At 46.1% G+C, this 15,156-nt stretch overlaps 4 protein-coding genes across 4 annotated transcripts; 3 read left to right on the top strand and 1 right to left on the bottom strand.

Annotated features, from left to right (window-relative positions):
* Positions 1 to 8,197: 8,197 nt before the first annotated feature.
* LOC122051914 (LRR receptor-like serine/threonine-protein kinase GSO2) lies at positions 8,198 to 12,057 on the top strand. Its single transcript, XM_042613247.1, has 2 exons — positions 8,198 to 11,567; positions 11,657 to 12,057. Exon 1 carries the CDS (start codon positions 8,214 to 8,216, stop codon positions 10,653 to 10,655), a length of 2,442 nt encoding a protein of 813 aa, XP_042469181.1. The 5' UTR covers positions 8,198 to 8,213; the 3' UTR covers positions 10,656 to 11,567; positions 11,657 to 12,057.
* Positions 10,686 to 12,045, top strand: LOC122050430 (probable LRR receptor-like serine/threonine-protein kinase At3g47570). Its single transcript, XM_042611331.1, has 3 exons — positions 10,686 to 10,706; positions 10,829 to 11,567; positions 11,657 to 12,045. Exons 1-3 carry the CDS (start codon positions 10,686 to 10,688, stop codon positions 12,043 to 12,045), a joined length of 1,149 nt encoding a protein of 382 aa, XP_042467265.1.
* Positions 12,058 to 12,140: 83 nt separating the features above from the next.
* Positions 12,141 to 12,774, bottom strand: LOC122051916 (17.0 kDa class II heat shock protein-like). Its single transcript, XM_042613249.1, has one exon. The coding sequence runs from the start codon at positions 12,772 to 12,774 to the stop codon at positions 12,298 to 12,300; it is 477 nt and encodes a 158-aa protein (XP_042469183.1). The 3' UTR covers positions 12,141 to 12,297.
* A 126-nt stretch (positions 12,775 to 12,900) lies between these two features.
* On the top strand, positions 12,901 to 14,506 carry LOC122051915 (protein Jade-1-like). Its single transcript, XM_042613248.1, has 2 exons — positions 12,901 to 14,146; positions 14,231 to 14,506. The coding sequence occupies exons 1-2, from the start codon at positions 13,349 to 13,351 to the stop codon at positions 14,303 to 14,305; spliced, it is 873 nt and encodes a 290-aa protein (XP_042469182.1). The 5' UTR covers positions 12,901 to 13,348; the 3' UTR covers positions 14,306 to 14,506.
* The last annotated feature ends 650 nt before the right edge of the window (positions 14,507 to 15,156 follow it).

The following is a 15,156-nucleotide window of genomic DNA, read 5'->3' as shown; positions in this document are numbered from 1 at the left end:
GAGCCGAGCAATGTTGATTTCGAAGGTACCAGAGAGCTGCTGAGCGGCCAACTGGGAATCCGAATGAAGCGTTACCCAACCGGCTCCCACATGTCGTGCTGCCTATAAGCCGGCTATGAGGGCCTCATACTCTGCCTCATTGTTTGTAGCTTTATAGTCCAGTCGGACGGATAAGTGCATCTTCTCTTCTTGGGGAGAGAGTAGTAGTATTCCAATCCCGCTTCCGAGCCGAGTGGACGATCCGTCCACATATATTCTCCACATAGTTTCCGGCTCCGGCTTTTGCACCTCAGTCACAAAATCGGCCAAGGACTGCGCTTTGATTGCCGAGCGGGGCTGGTATTGGATTTCAAATTCACTTAACTCCGTCGTCCATTTGATGAGCCGCCCGGACTCTTCTGGATTCAGTAATACACGCCCGAGCGGGCTATTGGTTTTGACGATGATGGTATGCGCCAGGAAGTATGGGCGAAGTCGCCGAGCGGCGAGGACCAAGGCAAAAGACAACTTTTCGAGCCCAGTGTAGCGAGATTCAGCATCTTTTAAAATATGACTAAGGAAATACACCGGCTCCTCTCCGCTCGCCCTCACTAGTGCCGAGCCGATTGCCTGCTCGGTCGAAGATAGGTAGATACAAAGTGGCTCACCTGCAGCTGGCTTAGCTAATACCGGGAGAGAGTTCAGATATGCTTTCAAATCTTCGAACGCCCGGTCGCACTCTTCGTCCCAGTGAAACTTGATGGCCTTGCGCAAGATTTTGAAAAAAGGAAGGCTCCGGTCGGCAGTTTTGGAGATGAACCTGGAGAGAGCCGTTATCCGACCGGTCAAACGCTGCACTTCCCTCGTGCTTCTTGGAGGCGGCATGTCTTGCAGAGCTTTCACCTTGCTGGGATTTGCTTCAATACCCCGCTCGGTCACGATGTAACCCAAGAAACGTCCTCCTTTTGCTCCGAATAGACACTTCTGGGGATTTAGTTTGACGCCATACCTCCTCAGTGTTCGGAAAGTCTCCTCCATGTCTTCCAGGAGATCGGCCGCTCGGACGGATTTGATGAGAATGTCGTCCACATATACTTCTAGATTCCGCCCGATCTGCTCTTTCAACACTTTGTTCATCAAGCGCTGATACGTGGCTCCCGCCTTCTTCAATCCGAACAGCATTACCTTATAGCAATAGGTGCCGTCGGCCGTAACGAAGCTAACTTTTTCTTGATCTTCACGAGCGAGCGGCACTTGATGATAACCTTGGTAGGCATCGAGCATACAGATTAATTCGCAGCCGGCCGTAGAGTCCACTAGCTGATCTATCCGGGGCAGCGGATAAAAATCTTTCAGGTAAGCTTTGTTGAGATCCCGGAAATCTATGCATACTCTCCACTTGTTGCCCGGCTTGGAGACTAATACTACGTTAGCCAGCCAGCTCGGGAACTGCACCTCGCGTATATGGCCGGCCTCCAGAAGCTTCTCAACTTCCGCCCGGATAATGGCATTCTGCTCGGCGCTGAAATCTCTTTTTCTCTGTTTCACCGGCCAAGCGTCCGGTCGGACATGTAGCTCGTGCTGCGCTATGCTGGGCGAAATTCCGGGCAGCTCATGCGTCGACCAAACGAAGGCATCACAATTTCTCTGGAGGCATTTGATCACTTCCTCCTTCTGGTTGGCCTCCAGATCGGACACAATAAAGGGCGTGGCCTCCGATCGGGTGGGATAAATCTGCACTTCCTCTTTTTCTTCATAAATTAAAGAGGGTGGCTTTTCAGTGATGGCGTTTACCTCGATCCGGGGTGCTTTCCGAGCGGAATTGGCTTCTGCTCGGATCATCTCGACGTAACATCGCCGAGCTGCAAGTTGATCTCCCCGTACTTCTCCCACTCTGTCTTCCACTGGGAACTTGATCTTTTGATAGAAGGTGGAAACGGCCGCTCGGAACTCGCTGAGCGCCGGTCGTCCCAAAATGGAATTGTAGGACGAGGGAGAGTCGACCACCACAAAGTTTGAGCGGCTCTTCTCCCAGCGAGATAGCCAGCCGAATCTGTCCGACCGGCTGAACTTCGTTACCCGTAAACCCGTATAGGGGGGTTGTCATGGGTAGCAACTCGATTTGATCAATTTGTAGCTGATCGAACGCCTTCTTGAATATGATGTTGACTGAGCTTCCTGTGTCAACAAACACACGCTGAATAGTGTAATTGGCTATTACCGCTTTGATGAGGAGAGCGTCGTCGTGGGGCACTTCGACCCCTTCCAAGTCCCCAGGCCCGAAACTGATTTCGGATCCGCTCGCCCGCTCTTGGCTGCAGCCGACTGCATGGATTTGGAGCTGCCGAACGCTCGCCTTCCTTGCTCGGTTAGAGTCACCTCCGGTCGGCCCGCCTGCTATGATGTTGATCTCGCCTCGGGAAGCATTGCTTCTATTTTCTTCTTCCCGAGCGGACGATCGGGGGCGTTCCCTAGACATCCGGAGGTTCTCCCGTCTCGGAGAGCGATGCCGCTCTGGAGTCTGTTGTTGTCGCCCATCAGCTATCGTCCGCTCGGCTTCACGAGGCCTCTGTCTTCTGTCAGCTAATGGCGACCGACGACCACCACCTCTAGGAGCGGGGTGGGTGATTGGTGGAAGACTACGACAATCCCTGGTGTTATGTGTGTCCGTCCGATGGAAGGAGCAGAACATCGGAGTCCATCTCTTCTTCGTCCTGGGCCGCTCAGCTGTTACTTCTTGAACATGAGGTCTCGGATGAGCGCGAATGGAGTAGCGTGCGGCTTCCGTTCGGCAGGGGGAGCCCGTTCGGCTGGAGTTTCTTTTTTCCGGGCTGCTTGCGCTTCCTCCATGTTGATGTATTCGTTGGCCCGGTGTAGCATGTGGTCGTAGTCTCGGGGCGGCTTCTGAATGAGCGATCGGAAGAAATCCCCGTCCACTAGGCCTTGTGTGAAGGCATTCATCATGGTCTCCGAGGTGGCCGTCGGAATGTCCATGGCCACTCTGTTGAAACGCTGGATGTAAGCTCGGAGCGATTCGCGGGCTTCCTGTTTGATGGCAAACAGACTGACACTGGTTTTTTGATAGCGCCGACTGCTTGCGAAGTGATGGAGGAAGGCCGTCCGGAAGTCCTTGAAGCTTGTGATTGATACGTCCGGCAGCCTCCGAAACCACCGTTGAGCCGATCCCGAGAGAGTGGTAAGAAAAACTCGGCACTTTACTCCATCTGTGTATTGATGGAGCGTAGCTGTGTTATCAAACTTACCCAGATGATCATTCCGGTCGGTTGTCCCATTGTACTCGCCGATCGTTGGAGGCACATAGTGCTTGGGCAGAGGATCTCGCAGAATAGCCTCTGAAAATTGGCGATTAATCCGTTCAGGCGATGTGTCCGCTCGGGAGGCTTTTCCTTTTCTGTCATCTCGTCTGGGCCTTTCATCAGAAGAAGATCCCCGATCTCTATTAGTTGCTACGGCTTCAGGGGTGCGAAATAGGGCCCGATGGAATGCAACGGTGGCCGGTGGTGCTTCCGGTCGGCCACCTGATGCTGACGTTGCCTGCTGCTCCGCCCGATCAGCTTGTGACTTTTGCCTCTGCTCCATAAGCTTGGCAGCCCTTGTCTCGATCAACGCGTCGAGTTCCTCCGCGGAGAGTATTACTGAATGCGGTCGTCCAGCTTCGTCCATCGCTTCCGATTGGATGCAGGAGCGTTCCCACAGACGGCGCCAAATTGATCCTGTCCGAATCGCTGAACCGATGAACGTCGGGCACGTGGAGCTCTCCTAGTCAATGACGTGGGTCCTCGTCTGGGTGTACGAACCTCCGGCGAACCTGCACAGAAGTCGGGCCGGGAAGGGGTTCCCTGCGGCGACCCTCCGACGCTCAAGTCAGGCGAAGCTCAATAGAGAAAAAGTGGCTCCAAAACTCATAGAATGCGTACCTCCGGCGAAGGATGAGGGCCTTTATATCGGGCAGCAAAGAAGCGAGTGTACACATACCGAGGTGTACACGTGTCCATGGCCCATACCCCAGTACGGGCTTGTCAGTGAGCTTACCTGACCCATACTGCTACAGTCCAAGTACGTCCCCGATGGGATAGCGGAACCCCCTGTCATAAGATTTGGAGTATGGTCTACTCGTGAAACATACTCGCTGTCAGAAAAAGGGTGTCCCTTGTCCTTTTCCCCTTTACTCCAGATATGGCATCCGTCCGGCCAACTTCCGAGACATCCGGCCGGACGTATACGGTGTTTTACTTGGGGAGATTCTCAATCACGTGCTTTGCGGAGACTAAGCAATATGTTACCTTGTGGCTTTGGCCGAGCGTGAAGTCCGCTCGGCCCTGCGACCTCTTCCACTGAGCGCCGGAACCCTGACTTCTAACAGGGCGCCTTTAACCATCAGACACCGGGCGGTCGACCAGCCGAGCGGACCCATCCCTCTCCGGACGTTTGACTCAACCGGTCGGACCCGGCCCTCTGCGGACGGACACCTGCCACTTCGACTTCCATGTGGCGTTGATTCCGCAGGACGGGGTCCCCTGTTCTTACCACCGGATCAAGTACGAAGGTGCCTTCCAATCTTTGAAGGTGTCTTCTGATAGCCATTAGCCATGGATAAGTTTTATCCTCAACAGATAAAACTTATCTGATAGAAGGCACCTTGGACCTCTTTGGAGGCACCTTCAAGCTACGGATAGGATTTTTCAAGAGTTAAAAAAAGGCCCCTTAGCTAGGAAATAGAGAACAATTTCGGTATTCATTTCCTAGCAACTTTCTGAGTGTTCAAAGTGTGTCAAAGGCTTCTCCACCTTCAACGAAAGAGATCTACTAATGATTTTTCAACACCTTGGGTTAACAACCATCAGGTTATAACCAAGTAAACCTCTGGCCTTTTACCTATTCTTTATTTTATTAGTTGTTCATTTATTGTTATTATAATTATTGTCATTCTCTAATCTACGTCGAAAGAACGAGAACGGTTTTTCTATTTTTAATTTACAAGCAATTCACCCCTCCCCTCTTGGCGGCCGAACGGGATCTAACACCATCTTCTTCTTCATGCCAGTGACTGACTTAAGTATCGGAAGGCCAACGCCTGGGACCCCTTCCCTGGCCTGGCACTGACGTTTCTCGTGCTTGCAGATTAGAGCGTTGTCTACATCTAGTCAACGTAGCAGCCACATCCCCAGCTTTCCGTTTCCACGATATTCAGGTAGGTCATATTGGTGTTGTTTGTGGGAACGTAGCCTGAATCTGAAACACGAAGATGGAGGACGCTGGATGACTCACCATGGTTACTTTAACAAAAGAGGAGTCGGATGTGCTGATACAAGACCAAGCAGCAAAAATAGTGGAGTAACAACAGCAATAGGCGTTGGCCGATCATCATGTGCAGGAGCCCGTGGCCTCAGCAATAGGTTATCCAGCCGGATATGGAGACCGAGCGGATCACATATCCATTCAGGGACAGAGTAAGAAGTCGGTCGACACATACGGAGACGCGCCCCACGCACCGATCCCCTTTCATCGAGCCCTGTTCCACACTCCTACAGAGGAGCTAGGGTGAAGATGAATAACGCCAAAAAATCCTCTCCAATCATCTTATCACAAGAAGACTTGAGTTTATTGGTAGCGGCTAGAGTGAAAGAGATGATGTAGAAACAGCAAGGGGTGAATCCTTCACCTTCAGAAGTACCTGTAGCAGAATTCATAAGATCTTAGTGATCTCAGAGATCCTCCATTGGAGATATACCTCGTGATCCTCAGACAAAAGTGCAAGGCTCTATCTCCTTCCTCGCAAGATGCAAGTTGTCATCTGAGCCACTCACTTGAGCCAACAAGAAGGGAGGAGAGAGTAGTGCATAAAGTGAAAGACCCTCCATAATCAACTAAAGCGCCAAACCGATTGTCTCCTGAAAAGCACCAACGTTTTTGTGAGTGTCATCAATTTAATAACCAGTCTACTAGTGAATGTTATCAATATGTCAAAATACTCTATCGAATGACGAAGTTAAGAAAAATGAATAAATGATGTTTGCTCCCCTCCCGAGGATCTCCTTCAAGAACATACTCAGCAAGAACACCCCAAATGATGCTCGATAGGGCTGTAAACAAGCCAAGCCGAGCCGAGCTTTGGGGTGTTCAAGCTTGTTTGATAAGATAACCGAGCCGAGCTTAAAATGAACCAAGCTTTTAAAATGAGTGTTCAAGCTTGGCTTGGTTTATTTTTTATGAACTTGAGCTTGTTTGAAGCTTGGCTTGAGTTTGGTTCGTTTAGATATTATCAAGCTCTCAATTCAAGCTTGGCTTGAACTTGGTTCGAGTTTGACTTGAGCTTGGTTTGAGCTTGGTTCGTTTAGGTATTATCAAACTCTCAATTCAAGGTTATTTGATTGTTTGAAACTTTTAATTATTTGATTGGTTATTAAGATTGATAATTTAAATTTATTTATTTATTTTATTATTTATTTAGCATATTGAAAAGAGTTTTATTAATACATATGGTTCGTGAACATTGTTCACGAACATTCTTCACGAACGTTGTTCACGAACGCTAACGAGCTGAATACATATGTGTTCAAGCTTGTTTGTTTAACTTAACGAGCTATTCAAGCTTGTTTGTTTAATTAATTTTATGTATAATGAACGAATATAAACAAGCTCTTATCAAGTCGAACATCAAACTTATTCACGAACGCTTGATTTTTTTACCGTCCTAATGTTCAAATCAAACGTCCAATTGACAGCCCGCATCGATGACACCAAAATCCATGGCAGCACCAAGTAAAGCTCAATCGGCATCTCCCAATTCCCGATCGGCAAAAGTCTAATGGCAATTCAGAACGGCAAAAGTCAAAAAGGGCAAAAAGGTCCAATCACATCCCAAGGGGTCAACTCCGATCGGCTTTAAGAGGGACATTTCGAACCAGATGTCGATTTTGGCATCTCCCAATTGGCCAAAACCAAGTCAATTCCCCTGGACTTTTCTTTAAAAAAAAAAAGAAAAATGGCCAATTCTAGGCAAAACAGAAGCTCCAAATTCGATCAGCAAACTCCACTCAGATCGCATGCATCGGCCAAAGGCCTAGCAAAAGAAAAACGGTCTTCCAATCAGTAGCTTCAATTTGGAAAACTCATTCGAAAGTTTCGAGTTATTCGGTAATTCTGATCGGCTTCGATGGATAAACTCAAGAAGTCAAATCCGATCGGTTTCCACTCATTCAAAAATTAAGACTACCAAATCTGATGGATAATTTAGGATGATTTTTTTAATTTACTCTTTCTTTTATGCAATTATAACCCAGATTAGGACATAGTGGTAAGTACATTTTAGAGTAAGTACATTTTAGATCCCCATGCACGTAGGGTTTAAAATTAATTTAGAAAATGTAAGCATTTAAATCAGACCGCTAGGTCATTGTGCAGATTGCCATTTATCCTTCTGAATTTGTTCATATGGCTGATATAAAATTTTCAATACATGTCATTTTAAATCATAATTAATTATTAATAGAGAGATAATTTTATTTAAATACTTTTAATAATAATAATAATAATAATAATAATAATAATTTTAAAAGTGTATTTAAGACCTCAGAATTAATGAGATGATGACTGGATACTTAATTATAAAAAGAGCAATGATATGCACAAGGAAAAAAATTCAATGAAAACCTCAAGGATAAACACATAAAGTCATGATCCACCATTTCACTTTTTGTGAGCCCCATCATTTTATATGTCTATTTTTGAAGTTTTCATTGAATTTTTTTTTTTTTTGTACATATCATTTTTCTTATAAAAAATATAATAATAAATAAATAAATAAAATGTACACTTTATCTTGGAGCTGGCTACATCAGTTGAGTCAAAGACGACATGCATGGGTTTAAAAAAACGCATGATTGGGCAGCTGCCAGCTGGCGACACATCTGTTTGCGTCAAACACGGCAGATTTGTGCTAAAGGATGCAAATCTTTTCACACATCAACTGGCGTCACATCTGTTTGCGTAACGCACTTGAGTTCATTTCGCCCGTAAAAATTGACTGATTGGGCAATCTACCGATCGCTCTTGTTTAAGTGCGCTAAAATTTGCATATAAATATATGAAATATAAATTAATCTACGCGCCAGTTCTATCTGCCACTACGTTTACGGCTAATTGGCTATATATATTATCCCATCTGTAAAGGCAACGTAACCTAACTAGTATTCTCTTCACGGCACATCTTCATGGAGCACAGCGAGCAGAGATTCACATTTGCCACAGCCTTCGTCTTCCTGTTCCTTCTCATTCTCCTATCTCAAGTGGGCTCATCCTCTTCCCAAGTTGTTAATGGCTCGGTCGGCTGCAACACCGATTGCCTCGCACTTCTCTCCTTCAAGGCCCTCATCTCCGACGACAGACTCGGAGTCTTGGGCAATTGGGACAGCCACTCCCTTCATTTCTGCCGGTGGCGAGGTGTGAGCTGCGTCAGCCATGGCGGGCAACAGAGGGTTACTGCTCTGGACCTGGATTCCGCTGGGTTGGCAGGTAAGATTTCTCCCTCCATATCCAATTTAACCTTCCTCCAGAAGCTCCACCTCCCTGACAACCAATTACAAGGACCCATCCCTGAACAGCTTGGCTTCTTATCCCACCTTCGACATCTTAACTTGAGTTTTAATCTCTTGGGAGGGAGCATTCCAGTTTCACTATTTCAGAGCTGCTCGCTCCGTAACCTCAGCCTCAACTACAACAGCTTGCACGGAATGATCCCTCGCCGGATCAGCCAATGCTCACAGCTGCAACTGGTTGGGTTGGCTGGTAATCGGCTCGAAGGTGAGATTCCACGTGAGCTTGGAGTTCTTTCTAAGCTCAGTGTGCTCTCGCTGCAGAACAACAGTTTCACAGGAAGCATTCCTCCAGAGATTGGAAACCTCACAAGCTTAATCCAGCTTCATTTGCTTGACAATCAACTCACCAGCAGTATTCCTGCTTCCATAGCAAGCCTCACCTCACTTGTCGAGCTTGATCTGTCAAACAATAAACTTGAACAAGGTGTCCCGAGCAACCTCAGCTCAAATCTGGAATTCCTTGATTTGGCAAACAATACATTGGAAGGAGCCATTCCTGTTAGCCTTACTTCTCTGTCGAGCTTGAAAATTCTCTCCCTCTGGGGCAACCGTCTCACAGGAAGCATTCCTAAAGAGATCGGAAGGCTAGTGAATTTGAGAGCTCTTGCTTTGCATGAAAACAAGCTTGATGGCTCCATTCCACAGCAGATTGGAAACCTTGTCAGTATGAGAGGAATTTATCTGCATGAGAACCGACTGACTGGCAGTATCCCAGCCCAGATTGGTAATCTTGTGAATCTAAGGATTCTCGACTTGGCTCGCAACAATCTTTCTGGATCTATTCCTCCGGAGGTTGGGAATCTTTCTAACCTGTTAGAAGCCTATCTTGACAATAACCAACTCAGTGGCATCATCCCCACTGAGATTGGAAGCCTTGTGAACCTCACTCTGCTTTCTTTGATTCAAAATAACTTGGTGGGTAGCATTCCGGCGACAATTGGGAACCTCACTTCTCTTACTTTTCTTGGACTAGCGCTTAATAATCTGGGAGGAGTGATCCCCCCCCCCCCTTCTGTTTGGAACCTCTCCTCTGTTACGACCCTTGAGATTCAGAGCAACCACTTCCATGGCTCTATTCCACCATACATTGGCCTCACTCTTCCTCTCCTTGAAACATTGCACATCAATGGCAACCGGTTTTCTGGGTCTCTTCCAGTTTCATTGTGCAATGCATCGAACCTCAACGACATTCAGCTATACGAGAACAACTTCACGGGCACAATTCCGAGGGGTTTTGGATCCTTACAGAATGTGTTCCACTTTGATCTCAGTTACAATCAACTAGAAGCAAGGGATAGTGAAGATTGGGGATTTTTGTATGATTTAACCAATTGTAGTAGCCTCAGATTTTTGCAACTAACAGGCAATAATCTTGGAGGAGAGTTGCCACAGTTAGCCAACTTCTCAAAAACATTGGAATGGTTCGAAATCAATGACAACCATATAGCCGGAAGCATTCCATCAGAGATAGGGTCCCTTTTTTCTCTGAGTTCCATACGACTGAACTCCAATCTTCTCACTGGAACTATTCCTGAATCACTGTCAAACCTCTCCAAGTTACAAGTACTGGACTTGAGTGGAAACTTCTTGACAGGGGAAATTCCAGCAACGATTGGCAATCTAACTGTGCTGTTGGAACTTAATCTGCACTCCAATCAACTCCAAGGCTTCATACCTACAGGTCTTGGAAAGTGCCCTGTACAACTCTTGGACCTCTCCTTCAATAAGCTAACTGGTACAGTGCCTAAGGAGATACTGTCCATCACCACACTCGCCAGGTTACTTAATGTTTCACAAAACTCGTTGGTGGGATCAGTGCCTTCTGAAGTAGACATGAGAAACCTTGTCAAATTCGACATGTCTGGCAATAGACTATCAGGTATGATTCCAAGCTCTCTTGGTCAATGTCAACAGCTTGAATACCTGAGCATGGCAGGGAATGATTTTGAAGGTCCAGTTCCTCAGTCGTTTAGTCAGTTAAAGGGGCTTCAATCACTAGACCTGTCAAGGAACAACTTGTCTGGGCACATACCCGAAGAAAAAACTTTAGTTTCTTGAGTTACCTGAATCTGTCATTCAACAATTTTGATGGCGAAGTTCCCGGAGAAGGCATCTTCAGAAATCAGACAACAGTTTCTATACTAGGAAACAATAAGCTTTGTGGCGGCAATCGTAATCTAAACTTGCCTCCCTGCCTAGATCAGACATTGAAAAAGCATGGTTTGTCTCAGAAGCTAAAACTTGCTATAATAATTGCAAGTGTAAGCATATGTGTCATCTTGCTCCTCTTTTTACTGGGAGTTCTTCAACGGATATACAACTCAGAGGAGGGTCCTGATGCTGAAAATATAAAAGATCCACACTTGAAGGTCTCCTATGCTGATTTGCTAAGAGCAACAAATGATTTCTCTTTGACAAATCTGATTGGGGTTGGAAGCTTTGGTTCAGTGTACAAAGGAGCACTGAACTGTGGTGAACACAACATAGTCGCAATCAAGGTACTAAACCTGCAACAAAAAGGAGCATCAAAAAGTTTCATCACTGAATGTGAAGCATTGAGAAACATCAGGCATCGAAATCTAGTTAAGAATTTAACAGCTTGTGCAAGTACAGATTTCCGAGGTAATGATTTCAAAGCACTAGTTTACGAGTTCATGCCAAATGGAAGTTTAGAGAAGTGGTTGCATGCAGACGCAAATGAGCAGCATCAGACAGAGAGATTAAGCTTCATTCAGAGGTTAAATATATTGATTGATGTGGCCTCTGCACTAGATTACCTCCACCATCATGGCGGTGAGCCAATTGTCCACTGCGATATAAAGCCAAGCAATGTTCTGTTGGATGACAATATGGTAGCTCGTATAGGAGATTTCGGATTGGCAAAGTTCCTAAACAGAATTCCTAAGGAGGCACTTCAAAGATCATCTAGCTCTATGATGTTGAAGGGATCCATTGGTTATGTGGCTCCAGGTACTATTACTTTGCATTCAAAACTATCATTCTAGAAAGAATCAATCCTCGTGATCTTCTTTCTTAGTACATATTTATTTATGATGCAGAGTATGGAGTGGCAAATAAAGTTTCGCCTGAAGGGGATGTCTACAGCTACGGAGTCCTTGTGCTAGAAATGCTCACAGGGAAGCGACCTACCGGTGAAACTTCCAACGATGGTCTCAGTCTTCCTCGTTACGTTGAAAAGGCAATTCCTGACCGAGTTGCAGAAATTATGGATCCATCCATGAATTTTTGGCAAGAACTAGAAGAAGCAACAGCTCTACCCAGACAAAACACACAAGATATTCGTCAGAAGGCAGTGGAGAGCGTTACGTCGTTGCTCATGATCGGCGTTGGGTGCACAAAGGAATCACCCGAAGAGAGAATGCAGATGGGGGATGTGATTAGCGAATTAGCTGCCATAAGGAAACCATACCTGGAACTGAACATGTAGGAGAGAACAGAGTCTGACACAGGGAAAAAGGGGCCAATCTTGCAACACACGGTTAAGGTTGCCCGTTTCATCGTATGTTTACTTAATTCTTCAAGTGTCTAAAATGTCCATGTACCAATTTGTCAAATTACACATATTTTTAAGAGATCCTAAGCATTTCTACAGTCGACTCTCAGATTGGGTTCCCAGCCCACAAAATCAAGCTAACAAAACACCATAGCAGATCGCGGAAAAAGATGACTTGATTAGTGCTCAAGAAACCCTAATCTCGATGGTCTTAGGCTTCTTGGGCTCCGGCGGCGGTACCTTCTGGACAGTGACGGTAAGCACGCCGTTCTGGCACACGGCGGAGATGGCGTCCACATTCGCGTTGTCCGGGAGCGCGAACTTGCGCATGGACTTGCCGACGCGCCGCTCCATCCGCAGGTACTTCCCGCCGTCTTCCTCCCCAGGGGGGTCGCGGGTGCGCTCGCCGCCGATGACAAGGACGCGGTCGTCCTCGACCTGGACCTTGATGTCGGCCCGCTTGATGCCAGGCATGTCTACGATGAAGGCGTAGGCCGATGGGAGCTCCTTGATGTCGGCGGGGGTAGAGGCCATGGCCCTGGCGTCCTGGACGTAGGCGCGCGTGGGCGCACCCATGCACTTCTCCATCTCGTCGGACATGTTCATCAGGTGGTGGATGGTCGGCACCACCGGGCTCTTCAAACCTAACACTCTCACATCCATGGCCGAAGCTTAGCGAGTGGATTGCAAGCTTCTTCTCTTCCTCGGAGTTGGTTTTCTCTGTTGAACGAATGCGAGAGCTGGGATCAATTTATACAGGAGAAAGGGCAAACGGAGAGGAAGGAAGAAAGAAGACTGGGAAGGAACCAGAAGGTTCGGAGACTGGATCGGGAAGCCTAGAAGCTTCTAGAAAATTCACAAGCCCAAACTGAGGCCTCCAATAAGGCCCAACTGTAAGCCTAATACAGCCTAAAGTAGCAATTGAACTAGGCGCGAGCACATTCCCGCGGTAATTTCAACTGCCGCCTCCCCAAACTAAAACGGCAGAGGCAATTGCAATATTCCTCGACACGGGTGGGAAAAATTTAGTTCCATCAAAATTCAAAATATTCCTAAATTTAGTCCCACCACACGCCGGCCTCTGTTTTAGATTTAAACCAAACCCATCAACTCAAACTCTTCGCGCCTCCCAATTCCCGCTTCGCCTTCCCCGCCCTCTAAATTCCTCTCCCTCTCCCTTTCCTTCCAACTCCCCGCCCTTTGATTCGCAATCTTTCTCTTCTCTTCACTGTGAATCATGGAGCTACCACCATCCAAAAGGTACAAGCTTCTCCACCAACAAGAAGACCTCTCCCATGGTCCTTACTTCCTCGAATCTCTTCCTGCGAAAAAGAGATTATCCTGCTTCACAGCAGCCGTCTGCCTCCCGGCCAAAAAGAGAGTATGGGCTCCTTTCCACGCTTCCTCTATCGACCTCAACCTGCGGCCTGGCGACGAAGCTGAGGAAGAAGAGGGACCGAAGGAACCAGCCAGCTGCGGAGAAGAAGCAGACGAGGAAGATGACGGCGTCATCTGTGCAGTCTGCCGGAGCACCGACGGCGACCCACTCGACCCCATCGTGTTCTGTGACGGCTGCGATCTCATGGTTCACGCTTCCTGCTACGGCAGCCCTCTCATCGATTCGATCCCTGAAGGCGACTGGTTCTGCACGCTGTGTGAGCGTCGGCCCGAGAAGGGGGCTGCGGAGACGAGTTGCTGCCTCTGCCCCGTGCAGGGCGGCGCGATGAAGCTGACGGAGGATGGCCGGTGGGCGCACATCGTGTGCGCTCTCTTCGTGCCGGAGGTCTTTTTCCGGGACCCCAAAGGCCGAGAGGGTGTCGACTGTTCCCGCGTCCCTGATAGGCGGTGGAAGCAGATATGCTATCTTTGCGGCGCGGCCGGTGGGTGTGCAGTCGAGTGCTCGGAGCCCAAATGCAGGTTGAGTTTCCATGTGTCATGCGGGCTGGAGCAGCGGCTTTGCTTTGAGTACAAGGAGTGGCGCGGCGCGGCCATTGTTGCCGGATTCTGTGCGGAGCACACAAAGCTCTGGGTGAAGGTAACCAAAACACATAAAAATCATTAGAAAGTTTTTATTTTCATTCCTTGTTCATCTTCAATTGATATATTTGCATTGAGGCAGCAACAACAAAGTGGAAAGTTCAGGATCGTGGCAAGGGAGGAGCAGGAGGATCGAAAGGGGAAGGGCAAAGCTTGAAGCTGGGTTGCCTTGCAGGGTGCAACTCTGTTGGTTCTTGTTCATTTACAGCTTTGTCTTAACTTGGTGTTCTGTTTTATTTAAAGTTCCTGATCTTGATGACCTTTTGAATGTGTGGAGGTGCTGGATTTTGATTCAGAAATTACAGTATGTCGTGCAAACTCCAATTGATATTTAAATTTATTGTGTTTGATTTGTGAACATCAATAGTATTAGTCACTTGATTATATACTTCTTTAAATTGTCAAAAATTTAAATCAATAATCATTAGATCATAATGTATAGGTCAATTGAGTTTTTTTTTTTAAATATATATATATATATATGTGTGTGTGTGAGAGAGAGAGAGATTCAATTTAATTAATTTTTAAATTTTATAATTGAGATTGAATCAAGTAAATTAAAATAATTATTTTTTAAAAAAAAAAATAATTTTGTTTTAATATAAAGTATGCCCATCTTAAATGTGTAGGTTTGTTTAAAAAAATGATAATTTCAATTAATCATCAAATTAAATTGGGAATCGTATGTGGTTATTAGTTCAAAAATCTAGCATTCTTTGTTATATCTTTTATTTAAAGTTTAAAATATTTATATTGGTGGATGTTATATATTATATTAATATATCTATTTTTTTATATTTATTTTAATATTAATATTTATTATTTAGAGTTATGTTGTCGGTTCATTTATCTTTTTTTTATTAAATAAATCTAATTTTATTTTATTTATATAATTTAAATGATTATTATTTAAAATAAATATTAATATTGTTTTTAAATATATTTCTATGTAAGATAATTTTTTTTATGAGTGTTATGTATTTGAAATTAAAATATTATTATAAATTT

This window comes from Zingiber officinale, chromosome 3A (genome assembly GCF_018446385.1).
Source record: "Zingiber officinale cultivar Zhangliang chromosome 3A, Zo_v1.1, whole genome shotgun sequence".
NCBI classification, from domain to species: Eukaryota; Viridiplantae; Streptophyta; class Magnoliopsida; order Zingiberales; family Zingiberaceae; genus Zingiber; species Zingiber officinale.
Note: the sequence above shows the minus strand (reverse complement) of the source record. Positions and strands in the feature narration are given on the sequence as shown.